General features: G+C 42.1%; 1 protein-coding gene across 1 annotated transcript; it reads right to left on the bottom strand.

Moving 5' to 3' along the window:
- Window positions 1-5,395: 5,395 nt before the first annotated feature.
- On the bottom strand, window positions 5,396-12,502 carry tent5d (terminal nucleotidyltransferase 5D). The gene is made up of 3 exons (XM_087799210.1): window positions 12,176-12,502; window positions 10,144-10,455; window positions 5,396-9,275 (listed from the first exon to the last, which is right to left on the bottom strand). Exons 2-3 carry the CDS (start codon window positions 10,447-10,449, stop codon window positions 6,387-6,389), a joined length of 3,195 nt encoding a protein of 1,064 aa, XP_087655336.1. The 5' UTR covers window positions 10,450-10,455; window positions 12,176-12,502; the 3' UTR covers window positions 5,396-6,386.
- Between the last annotated feature and the right edge of the window lie 643 nt (window positions 12,503-13,145).

A 13,145-nucleotide genomic window follows, 5' to 3' on the forward strand; every position in this document is an offset into this window, starting at 1 on the left:
GAATGTGTCTGCTGTGCCACCTAATGCGAGTATTCACCAGGGCATTGATTCCAGTCTTGCATAAACCTCTCCTCTGTCCTTAAGGAGTCTTGATATATTGAGGAAAATAGCCACTATTTTAGTCATGCATGAACATCTTATTCAGTCATCCCACGCATTTGCAGCTGCTCTCTTCTTTCCACACTCCATTCACCAACACTGTCCACACGATTCTAGTCAAGGCCACACATGCAGGGGTGTGTGTGTGTGTGTGTATAGATGGGCGGGGGATCTCTGCGTAAAAGATGTGGCTGACCTTTTACGAGGAAGTGATTTAAATGATGACCTGTCGTCACCAGGGATACCACCGTGTGGATGAACATTTATGGTGGAAACAACGTCAGCCGTTTGCATACAGAGCCACAAACAGGCTGGAGTAAAATTTCCTCCCCGCCGACTGGACCTTGCGGTGCTTGAAGAGAACAGATGTTTAGTGGTATCTCTGGGAGGATGCTGCCTAAATTGTTTTTGTTCAACTGTCTTGTTTACTTGCTGGCTCGAAGGGGGAGGAGGAAGAGGTGAGGGAGACGTCAAGGATGAGCCGCATGCAGTTGGGAATCTATGCTTGGAAAAAAGTGGGCGGCTGTGACGTCAATAAGCGTAGTCAGTCAACATACAAGCACAATTGGTGAGAAACACCCCTCCGCTACACTCCCACTCACTCCCCCCCACCCTGCTGCCTCCTCCAGTCTCATGCTACAACATGCTTGAGTGCAAACAGCAGCCGTCAACAGACCACAGACATTAGCACACACAAACAAATACAAACACTCCTGAACTGGCTGATAATGTCACACAACAGTGTGTGCAAATCAGATGAGATCTCCTGAGGATGTTTGAAAAAACCCAATGTATCAATAAAGTACAGATTTCTGTTTAGCAAAAAAGATGCATAGGTTGAACCTGCCAGGGTCTGTCACCGAAGGTCTAACCGACGGAGAGGTCGCGGCGACAGATTAGTAGCGGAAACTCTGAGGCTAAAAATTGCTTGTGCTCCCACCAGGGCGACAACACACAGAATTCGCCACGACATCACTGAGATGTCCGAGTCGCCCTGGCAACTTGACCAGTGGAGACTTAAGTCTCCAGGTTGCAAACTAGTGTGCAGACCGGCAAGATAGGCCCTCAAAGCTGCATGTGTGGAGATATCATCTCGCCCTCGGTGACCATGAAATAGAAATCTATTATATTTTCAATATTGTCTGAATTGTACCCCAGCTACTTGAAAAGACTCGTTGTTAATACCATTTTGGGCTTTAAATTGATCACATGGTAAATCGACAGATTTGTTTCTGCAGTCTTTAAGGCAAGAGCTGCGTTGTCATTTTTATCATGGGTCACAGTAACGCAAGGTTTTTTCATTCCCATTTTCCACATTTTATTTCGGAAAACTTGCTGTATTGTAATGGAAGGTGTAATGTCCTGTAATTTACATGCCCTCATGTACTGACTTCCTGGTTTTATTGTGATCCCTGTCAGCTTCTGTCATGTTAACTTCCTTTTCATGCTCCCGACCTGACTGCCCTGATTTGTGTCACCTGTGTCTCACCTGCTCTCTGTTCCCCTTGAGTGTGCTATGCACGAGTATGCTGTGACATCACAGTAGAGACTGAAATTTCAACACTTCTGAAATATGTAGACAGACAGACAGATAGACTTTATTAATCCCTCGTATTGATCCTTTGTCATTTTAATCAAGTGTCCAGTGCAGTTGGTAGATGTTCCACGTGCTTCTTAACTCTGAAAAATAATCCTTAGACAACATAAGTAGACAATTAGTGAAACATAATTGTGTGTGAACCAACCCTTGAAAGACACACTCGTCACAATTTATTTTAAAATTGATCCCAGGAAAATGTAAGAACAAACTGAACATTTCTGCCTAATTAGCTGACAGACGGCTCCTCTTTGATCATGCAATGCCGACATCATTGAATGCATCATTTGGGTGTGAGAGAAAGGTGCAAACAGACAGACATTGTGTTTCTGCCTAACTATTCCATGTATCTATTTTAAAAGGGATAATAACATGAAGTTCTATCTCTGTATCACCTTGTAGGAATATAAACAGAATTTTTCAAATAAAATACAAATTCAGATGAGGTGAGTTTCGAAGCTACAACTCTTGACATGTCAGCCTGTTGCTCTGCCAAGTGAGCTAATTGCACGAGGGAGCGTGAAATATCAAGTGTTGAGTATGAAAAGCTCCTTTAATACAGCAGTCCTCCGAGTCGGCTCATGACGACACAGGCGTCTATCTGGAGAGATGAAAAACTATTTTTGAAGCTCTCATCGATGCCTTCTCCATTTGGCTTTGAAGGATGATTTAGCAGATAAAGTGAGGGTGTTCAAGTTGTTTCATTCAGGATTAAAATGTGCTTAAGAAGCTCTACTTTGCATGAAACACATTAATTAGGCCCTTTTTTTTATCACCCTGAAGGGCTTGATCCGCTCATATCCTCGGCAGCTGAGAACTGAGTCACAGGAGGAAGAAGGTGTGTGTGAGGATAGTGAGGTAAGGGCGAAGCTGGGACGGGTGATGAACGGTGAACGGAAGGGGAGGTTGAATGACACTCAAACTTTGAAAATGCAAGAAGATCTCAAAACATCTAGCAATTCACAGATTTTCAAGATAAACTGTACATGTCAGCAATAGCATTATGAGCAGCTCACAAACACTTGCGTGTGCGGTGTGTCAGACTAAAAACAGACTTGGTCATGGACAATGGTGCTTTGGAGCACTTTGCAGGCACAAAATAATTGTAAAAATAATTGGTCTTCTATAAAGGGCAACCATCTATTAATAATATTTTATTACGAATAACATAAAAAAACAAAACAAGTTAAGGTACTAAGACAATTTTGTTATTATGAATAACCCTCCAAAGGCATTGCTCTCAACACACATGAGAAGGGGCCGGCCCCGCAGTGCCTGTTTAAACCCTAAGCTGATCAAATTTTAGAGCACATGTCCACATTTTACCGTCAATAGAATGTTCATTTGTCATTGGAATTATACTTTAAGAGCAGATATTGAGAAAGGAGCCATTGCTCCACATATGTTTGCAGCCAATAATACTTTGACAACACTGTACGAACACTGGCCCCTCAATGAACTCTGAAAGAGAAAAAGAGAATAACAAGTTAATTTTATCACATAATTGATAAACTAGCTCTACTTTCTTCGTAAACTTCGAAACATCAGTAGATTCTGATCAACAGACCTAATAGCGCACGCTGGAATGTAAGGCTGGATCAGATCACTGATGTAAGGAGGCGCCTGACCATGAATAGCTCTGAAAGTAAGAACCAGAATTTTAAAATTGATCCTGAAAGAAACTGGCAGAGAAGAGTTTTAAGGATCAGGGAAATATGAGTTCTTCTACTAGAGCAGGTCGGAATTCTCGCTGCAGAGTTTTGTGTTAACTTCAGGCAAATACAACACCCAGGTTTCTCAGGCTCAGTTTGACAGACTGGCCTAAGTCACCCAAGTACTGACTCAACCTTGGAACCTTACCATCAGGAGCAATATCCAAACAGTATAAATTCTTCCAATTCCTCAATTACACCTATTGAAAGGACACAACCGCACATTCGATCCTCAGCCTCTTACCGGAGTTAGAAGAGTTCAAGGTAAGATTAAAGAGGGCAAACGCAGTTGCAGCAGAATACCACACATCAATGGAAGAGGTCACAATGGTTCTTGACGATTCTTGTAAACAACTCAAAAAGTAAAGGCTAAGATAAGTACAACAAGAAAAGGATGCTTTGACATCCAGAAAAGGTCCTTGTGAGCTATTATGTGGCTTGTCGGGTGCCAAGCAAAAGAAGACAAAGTGGAGAAGTCATATCCCTCTGTTGGCCTTAGAAGTTTCAGTCTTTTTATACAATCTATTTAATGGGCCCAGTTTTGTGATTCTATACTATAAAAGATCTTAAATATGTTTCATGCAGTATTTACTTTAGCTTTGATGTATCTGCTTAATCGCACAATTATATAAGATTCAGCCGAGAGATAGCAAAAAAAAAACACACAACAAATGAATCTGAGCATTTCATTTTTAGAGCTGTCAAGGGTGTGGCAGTTATTATTTGCGATATACGTGTGTGGGATCTCTGTGTGTTTTGAAAGTGTTTGTTCAGGGTGGATGGCTGGGCAGACCATTAGGAAAATTGAAGTGCGTACAGATGGGAGCATCCACACACGTGTGCATTTGCTGCTCTGATGTCACTGCTGTCGTCACAGCGCTGCCTTGGAGTGACTCCCTTGTGGCTGAACTGTCTCCCACGTTCTCCCTGTCGACTTCCCTGCTTCCGCCGCTCAGGATTTATCTGTAACTCACCCCACTCAATAACTGCCCCTTCTCCATCTATCACGCGTTACTTCCCTCAGCCTTTTCTCGTTTGATCAGTCCTCGCCCCCTCGTTCAGTGTGTGGGTCCTCCCTTTGTTCGTGTGTGTGCCCACAATGCGTCTTGCCTTTGTCTCTATGGAAACCCAAAGTGGACCTGTAAGAATCTGATACAAACCCTGAGATTGCAGAATATTTCCACACTGATGTCAAATCTGAAAATGCCTCAACAGGTCATCGTATCACTCACATCACTGCCCTTATCTCACCAGTGGGTGCAAAGTGGAAACAGGTTTTTATTATCCTGCAGTGCTTCAATTAGGTGACCATCTGCATAACATCTCACACTCTCCCTATGTGTCGGTCTCACACCTCACACACTGTTCTAGTCACATTTACACATCGCCCAGCCCACTGTGTTATGCAGGCTGTGCGTCATTGGCTACAATCACATCTGAAGGACAGGTGATTTACGATAAGAGGAGCGACAGAATTGAAAAGCTATGAGTGAAAAAGAGACAGAAATATGAGGAGACTTGTAGTTTTAAGTTTATTTTTTATCAAAATATACATGGATATACAACAACAAAAGACAACATTAAAGAAGACATCAAAACAGGCAGCAATACAGGGGTCATCGACTGAACCCACCCAACCGGCCCCTCTCCGTTAAGAGTAGTAAGATAAAGACGATCGTGTCTCACATTTAGGCACTTGATTTCATTTCCAACCATCTTTGGTCATAGTTGTTGTGGCACAGATTTATCCCTTGAATTTGTTTCCTGTTGATCCTGGTTGCAAAAAGTCATTTTTGTTTGGTGGCAGATTGTTTTGCTTGGTTGACTTATCAATGGTTAGAACCAGACCACCTCCGACCTCTGAGCTCTCAATAAAGAAAAACACAAGATGTAACAGTACTTGTTACAAAAAGGACTCCACAACAATTACATATTAACACAGTTTACCTGAAAACAACGGCATGTACTCACACACAACACACTGTCGTCAATACGCTGTACAGTTTATTGTGAAGGCCTTGTTGTCAAAGGTACTACCAGAGTTTCGTCTTGTAAAAATAGAGAATAATTTGGATCTATACGACTCATGCATGTACAACGTTGTGTGGCTCAGTCTACGAAACCAGTACATTTTCCTTTCAGTAGAATTCATGAGCTTTTAAAAATAGTGTTAAATGCATTTAATGCATTAATTCTTTTTTTTACATGTATTTTGGTTAATTAATTAGATGACTTTGTAATTTTTTAACCAACTCAAGAATCTGTTTTCTCTTTTTTGAGAAAAAAAAGCATTTGTCTTAATGGTGTATGTTTTGAATAAATGTAGGTCTCAAATGGATCTTACATTGTGGTAAAGATGATTTCATATAAAATGAAATCTGGCTCGTGATTATAATTAGAAATTGAGAATCTTGTCCAAGATGATTTAAAAAATGCCAAGCAGAAATGGTACCGGTTTCTGGGCCATGTATGAACACGTGCTCACATAAGTAAACTTTATTTATTTAATTCATTTTTTTAATGAAAAACTCCTCCTGCAAAGGAAACTCAATAGCTAAGTAGTAACACAGTATTTGGCAGTGAGAGAACAGTCCTAAATAATCCATGCACAATATCAACAACAGGCAAGTTCCACATTCTTAACAAACTCATTAATAACAGCACATTAAGAGCATTAAAGAGTGAACCTGTGAGTGAATAGCGAAAGCACAGTTCCCAGGGCGACTGAACAGTTATGACTCATGCAGTGCATACATTTTTCTAGAATCAAACAATATCGGAAGAATTATTTCCTACAAAGCCCGAATAATTACAGGTAATCAAGAACCCAAGAAAGCTCAACAGGAGTTTTCGTTAAAAAAAAGAAAGGAAAAAGGCTTTTACCTCCCGTGCAGGTCTATTATAGACCATATCCATCCCTCTATTTTACCCCTTCACAGACAGCACATTACCTCTGCTTATGTGTGATAACATATTATTCACACCAGTCCTGTCTGAGAGTGCAAGTGTAATGGATAAGGTTGATAAAGAAGAGTGGATCCCCCTTGGGGTATGTAGTAGCTGCAGTAGCTGGGCTCTGTGATGTAGGGGGTGCTGTGCTCTGCAAGGTAAGGGGCTGGCTGGTAAAAGCATGTCACGTGATCTGTGTTGGGGATAATGTTCTGTTCTCCGAGAACTCTCAGCGCCAGCACTGTGATCATGTTGAGCGTCTGACGCCTCTCGTGTCCCATCAGACACACGGTGCTGTTGTCCACCACACGTCGCAGTGTCATCAGGTACTGGTACTTGCTCCTCTCCTCGCCAATGAAGTGGTTCTTCAAGTATGACAGGATCTTCCTCTGCTGCTCCTGTACATCAGGAAAATCAATGAAAAAGCGCGAGCACATGTAGCGCTCCAGTGTCTTAATCTGAGTCTCACTGGCTGGTCGATAGTCTCTGACCAACAGGTTGCTGTATTTTAACAAACCGCCGCCTCGAATCTCTTCAGGGTTTCTTGTAGCGATAAGACGGTACCGCAGATGGTCCATGGCGGCTTCAAAGTCCCCATACATGCTTTCCGCCAGGACTTCCACTGCAGGGACTGAGTCGATAGTGCTGGTTTGCTCCTCTACTTTGCCGTCAGCCATGGCATCCTTGTTCAGCGATGTTGGAATGGAATTGCCAGAGAGAGGCTGCGAATGAATGGTTGAGCCAGGAATCGTCACCGGAAAAGAGACGGGATCAGCCGCTTGAGTCGACACTGAGATGTAATCCTGCTTGTTTTTATCTTCCAGCAGTACAATAGAAGATTCTTTAATCTCTTTTTTGTCTGGGTTTAGTATTACAGGCTCTGTGGTGGAACATACCTGAGGAATTAAGTCCTCTGACTCCCTCGGTGGAGTAAGGCAGAGGACGGGAGGGCTGAGGCAGGGGGAAGGAGGTGTTAAACAAAGTGGAGGAGGACTGAGGCTAAGCATAGGTGGGGTGAGATAAGGTGGGGAGCTGAGGCCAGATGAGGTAGGACTGAAACTCAGAGGTGGAGAGCTGAAGCTGGGCGTCGGACTAAAGGCGCTCAGCATCGGAGACGATTGTGATGGGGGGGTCAGACAGGGGGGAGGGCTTAGGCTAGGAGGAGAAGGACTCAGGCAAGGAGGTGGAAGACTGAGAATCGGTAGGTTAAGGCAGGATGCTTGAGGGGTTACGCTGTCAAAAGCATGAGGTGAAATAAGTAAGGACTCTTGTGTCCCGATGTCTGACTCGGGTGTTTCAGTATCAGGCTCGTTGTGGGAGGTAATTGTGAGGTCCTGAGTGTCTGAGTTCAACTTTTGTAAAAGTAACGCATCCAGCGTCTCAAGATGATCTAGCTCTTGGGGTTTGGAACTAGATTCATCAGAGCCTGATGGATCAGGAGCCACATACAGTGTATCTTTTGGATTCTCACATGATTCTTGAGGTAAAGCAGATTCTAAAGCAAGAGTAGGGACTTCATCACAACCTGAGCTGAAGTCTAATTGGTCATTGGAGAGGTTTGGATCGATATCAGTTTCTGTGGGCAATGCCTGGTTCTGACAGGGCTCACCAGGCTCTTGCTTAGGACCAGAGCTGGTGTTTGGTTCTGTGCACAGGGAGTTGAATTCAGAGCTGGTATGGCTACTTGCAGCAACCTTCCTACACATCCTGCGAGGAGGTTTTGGGGAAGCGTGTTTAAGCACCACCATATGAGAGAGTCTTTCAGAGGCCTTAATTGTTGGAGAGGTGGTCTTCCTGTCAGTCACGAGGCAGGAAGGTGCAGCTAAACTGTCCTGAGTGTCTAGAGGGTTCAGAATATCAAGTGTTTCTAGTGATTTATCAGGTGTCTGAGAATTTAGTGAGCTGTGTGTTTCCTCGACTCCAGTTTGCTGCGTGTTGTGAGGTGTGAGTGATGAAGAACACAAACAATCAATACTCTTTGTTTTGCCTGTGTGTGCTGTGGCTGGCACTGAACAGTAGACCGATATTTGACTAGTGTCTGTGGAGCTCTCAGTCTGCTGTCGCGTTTCATCCACTTCATCTGCCGGCTCTGCCTCTTGTGAGGATGGATGATCACTGGGAGCCGACATTAGCTGTGACTTAGTTTCAAGAGATGTCTGAGAGATGTTGGTTTCATCTTTGTGGGGAGATTCTTTTGGATGGTTCGAGGACTCTGCCAAAGTGATCGCCGACGCTGTCTCTGTTGAATCCCTGACAGGTTCTCTATGTTCAGCCGGAGGTTGGTTTGGTTGAGGGGAATCATCACAGAACTCTGTTTGCTTAGATTGTTTCAAACTGTTGCTCAGATCTAAATTATCCTGCCTCCGTTCTGTTTCAGTCTTCATTTCTTCTTTCAACTGTTCTTTAGGATTTGGGATTGTCTTATCATCAGTTTGGTTAAACGCTTGATTCTGCCATTCATTTTCTTGATCTTTCTGTCTCTGCTCTTTTTCACCAGGCCCATTATCTTTCTCTCCACTGGTCTCTTGACCGAAGAGCTTCTCTGACTCTACTTTTTTGATAGAACAACTGGTGTCTGTGTTTGTGTTTTGCATGGAAACATCTTTGTTTAGGTCCACAGTACTTTGTCTGTGTAGCGCCTCCTGCTGTATGTAGAACTCAAGCAGACGGTCCAGGATAATTTGAAAGGAGTCCACACTGAACTCAAACTGCCGACGTAGAGTGCTAACAAATTTCAACTCTAGATTTTTGCCACTGTTGTTGGACAGTGAGATGAGGCTCCAGCGGTCATGCTCGTTAAACACCTTCACCATCTTCTGGACGTAGGCTTCCTTCATTGTAGCGCTGCTGATCCTCTCTCTGTTGACTCCTGCCGGGAGACAATCCAGCAAGCAGCCGAGGACCGACTCTTTTATCACCTGGCAGGGGAACAACATGACAGCTATAACTAATGAATCCAAAGCTGCTTGCATTATTAAAACCTGCATGGTTTAGATTTGGTTAAACATTGAACATATTTGTTATGGGATCTTATTATAAAATGCTTTACAAATTAGTCTGGATTACATGATTATATGAAGAAAAATAGTCAATACAGCTATATTAAAAATTCGGTGAAGTGTGAGTCTTATTACCTGTGGGACACAAGCAAGCCCTTAACATACCTTACATTATATATATATATATACATATATATATAAATGTTTTTATTGCTTATAATCAACATTTATCTTTCTCATTTAACACTAGAGTACTTACTACTCTAATAATACTAAGTCTATTTATGTTGTGTTGTGGATTTTATAGATGTATACGTTATGTTTGCTAAGCATTTTTTTTTTCTTGGTTTCTAATGTTTCTCAGTTTTCAAAGTATTATATCTCTTAATGTCCTACATCATTGAAAATATGAAATGCAGTTAATGCTAGTTATGATGGCTATGATCTGATTTCAAATTTATTTTACACATGTGCCAAACTCAACACCTGGATGGTTGGCTCATATAAAAGAAAATTAATATTTAAGTTTATTTTGTGTAATACGAGTAAAACCTATGTTGAAGGAAAGGAATTTTCTGATGATTGATGAAGGAGGACAAACACAGAAATAATTTAGATATATCAAGCCTAAAAATGTCGCAATCTGACTCCCATCTAAATGTACATTTTGTTTGGTCTGCAACTCAAACAGTTTAGGGAGTTTGTGTAATATTATTATATTATATAATATTATAAATATATTATTTAGTATGAGAGTGTACCACCATCTCAATTTGCATCGTCTCACCTGAAACTCCTCCTGACTGGGCAGCTCCACTCCAAAGATAATGTCAAGGTCTTTGTAGCTGGTTCCGTTGTCCCTGACTAGAACGTGGCTGGCAGTTGACCCATTCAAGCGAACGTCTCGCACCGTGATGCCCTGCTGCTGCAGTCTAGCCCGCACAGCGATGATGATGTCACGAGGGCGAAGCTCCAGGGTTGGGAAGTTTCCTCGCCCGTGGATCGGAACGATGTTGGACAGTACCTGATGGAGAACTTCCACCTGTTCAGCTTTCAGGCAATGGAACCTTTGGCTGGGCTTGGCTTCGGTCATGCTGCTCTGTAGATAAAAAAGGATGACAGTGATGTGTCGGAATTGTGTTCCAATCTCAGCACACTTCACACTCCCTGCTAGTCTGCAAGTCACAGCTTGTTTGACAGCTTCAGCCCACTGACAAACTAACACATGAAGCTTCTGCCTCTTCTTCCTCTGTCGAAGCTGATCAAAGCGATGTTTAGTAAATGATCCTCACTGCCACACATTTAGCAACAACTTTTGGTCTATATTTACATTTCAGGATTATCAATGAGTCCATGAATAGCAGCAAACATCCCTTTTATTAATTGTCTGTGCTGGTGAATCAAGGGTTAAGCTGAATGAGTCACCACTAGCAGACTGCATTAATCAAACGAACGTCACTGATTAAAGACACACATCTTTTTTTCTTTTGTTTTATGTAAAACATACAAACACACCAATGCAAGCAACAAATCAAAACAAGACAATACAAACAATATAAGATCAGATGTGGAGTCTCAAAATTCAATCAAACTATCTATAAATTAATTTCTTTGTACAGAAGAGTTTATATGATGTTGTTAAGTAGGCTATATTGCAAGTGAGCGCTTCTTTGTAGGAACAACAGCGGTTCATCCGAGCCCATTATGATCTATTGTTTGTTGGATCAATAGCTGTCACTCAGAGCAGCAGCAGAACACCGCTGATGGCGATGATTTGTCAATACTCAGAGGGTAAACATCAGGATACTAATGAGCAGTAATGGGATTCTTTCTGGTAGCAGTTTGTCAGACATCAGAGGGATTTTTTTTTTGTTGAAACCACAACAGTCTGTGACAGAGAAGGTTTCTGAGTCGCCACTGAGCAACACTTTATATGAACTGCTAGAACATTTGACTGAGAATAAGATCACAAATTTCAACTATAAACAAGACAATTTCTAGGTGTCGGCACAATAAAACAATGTATCAGGGAGGAGAAGCGTTCTAGCCGTCCCCTGCCACCCCCCTCTCCCAACACACTCTTCAAACTTACAGCCAGAGTGACTCATCCAGGCACATCAGCTCAGCTCTCACGTAAACGTAAGCCTTTTGTACACAATGAACTGGATCTAAAACAAACATGATCTGAAACACATCCAGTCAACCTGAGAGTCGACACAGTAAACAGTAACTTGTGTTTGAGAATGAATTCAACACTCGAAAAAAAAATAAAAAAAATAAAATGTAATCATGAAAATCTATATCTATCCATCTATATACAGTATATATACTCTATATAGATATATATATATATCTATAAACAGTATATATACTCTATAGATATATATCTATCTATCTATCTATCTATCTATCTATCTATCTATAGATAGATAGATAGATATAGAGAGAATATATATCTATATATATATAAATCTTTATATATATAGAGAGATATTTATATCTCTCTATATTATTATTAATCATATTGTTAGAATTGAGCATGAAGTTGTTTGGTTTACAGCAGAAAGTTGTCTCTTGCCAGCACATAATCGGCTTAATAAAACTTTTTAAACTATTTACTATTTATACTTGTTTCTGTCCGGTATACGATCTAACATAAAAGTTTTTTATTATTATTATTATTGTTATTTAAGATTCAGAATACAAAGAAAAACCCGAAACGAGTGTTAGAAATAGTCCAGACATGTCAATATTACTGCAGTATATGATGACGGATAAAGAAGTGTACAACATTGGAGGAGGAAAGTGTCTGGTCTTACCTGTTGCTGAGGATTGTTAGGGAGCGATGGCTCCGGAAAAGCAGGAGTTGACCCGGACCTTCCACCGATCTCTAGGTCTGGGGGAGTCTAGGTGTGCTGTTGTTGGGCTTGACTGTGTCCTGGAGACCCCCTAGATGCGGTTGCTGCTGCGGCTCTGACGCATGACAGACTCGAACATGTGGACCAGCTCATCCGGGCGCTGTCCAGGAGACGCGTGGTGCTGAAATGAAGACCGGAACGAGTCCTCCCGCTCTGGTTTTCTCCTCCGGCCGCCCGGAGCGTAACGCAGTTTCCATAGCGACCTGCCGTCATTCAGTTATGACTAGGACTGTGTGTGTATGTGTGTGTGTGTGTAGGTGTGTGTGTGAGTGCGTGTGTGCGCGTGCGCGGGCACGTGTTAATGGTTAAGAGATGTCTATTTTAATATTAAATATATAAATAAAAATAGAGAGGGAACACTTTTTCTCTGAGGCACGTGTTTGTATATCAGCGTGACGTCATCACAGTGTGAATATAAAACCTCAATGGACCTGCCTCATCAGTTATAGGTGATACTATTGTCACAAACACACTCGCGCGCGCACACACACACACGTCGTTATCTCCTGCTATGAGTCATCCCTCTGCTCCCTCCTCCTGACCCGGTCGTTAATCCCTCCGAACCAGAGTCATCAAACCAACCATCTCCTCACCCTAGATCTCCATATGTATGTCCACGTCTAGGACCAGACATGGATGTAGTTTCTCTTAAACTGACTGGAGAAAAAACACGAGACACACAAGAGGAAAGTCATTAAACATTGGAGAGGAAACGAGTATCTGAGTGGAAAAGGTCAATACACTCTTTCACAGGGGAAAGGGGAACAAATGACGTCACTAGACGTGTGTATCACAGGCCACCGATACTGAGCACAAACTATTTTTAGCCTGGATGGAACTTTGGACACGCGCGCCCGTCAACTTCCCCAAC

The sequence above is a fragment of the Callionymus lyra genome, chromosome 9, assembly GCF_982586985.1.
Source record: "Callionymus lyra chromosome 9, fCalLyr1.hap1.1, whole genome shotgun sequence".
NCBI lineage: Eukaryota > Metazoa > Chordata > Actinopteri > Syngnathiformes > Callionymidae > Callionymus > Callionymus lyra.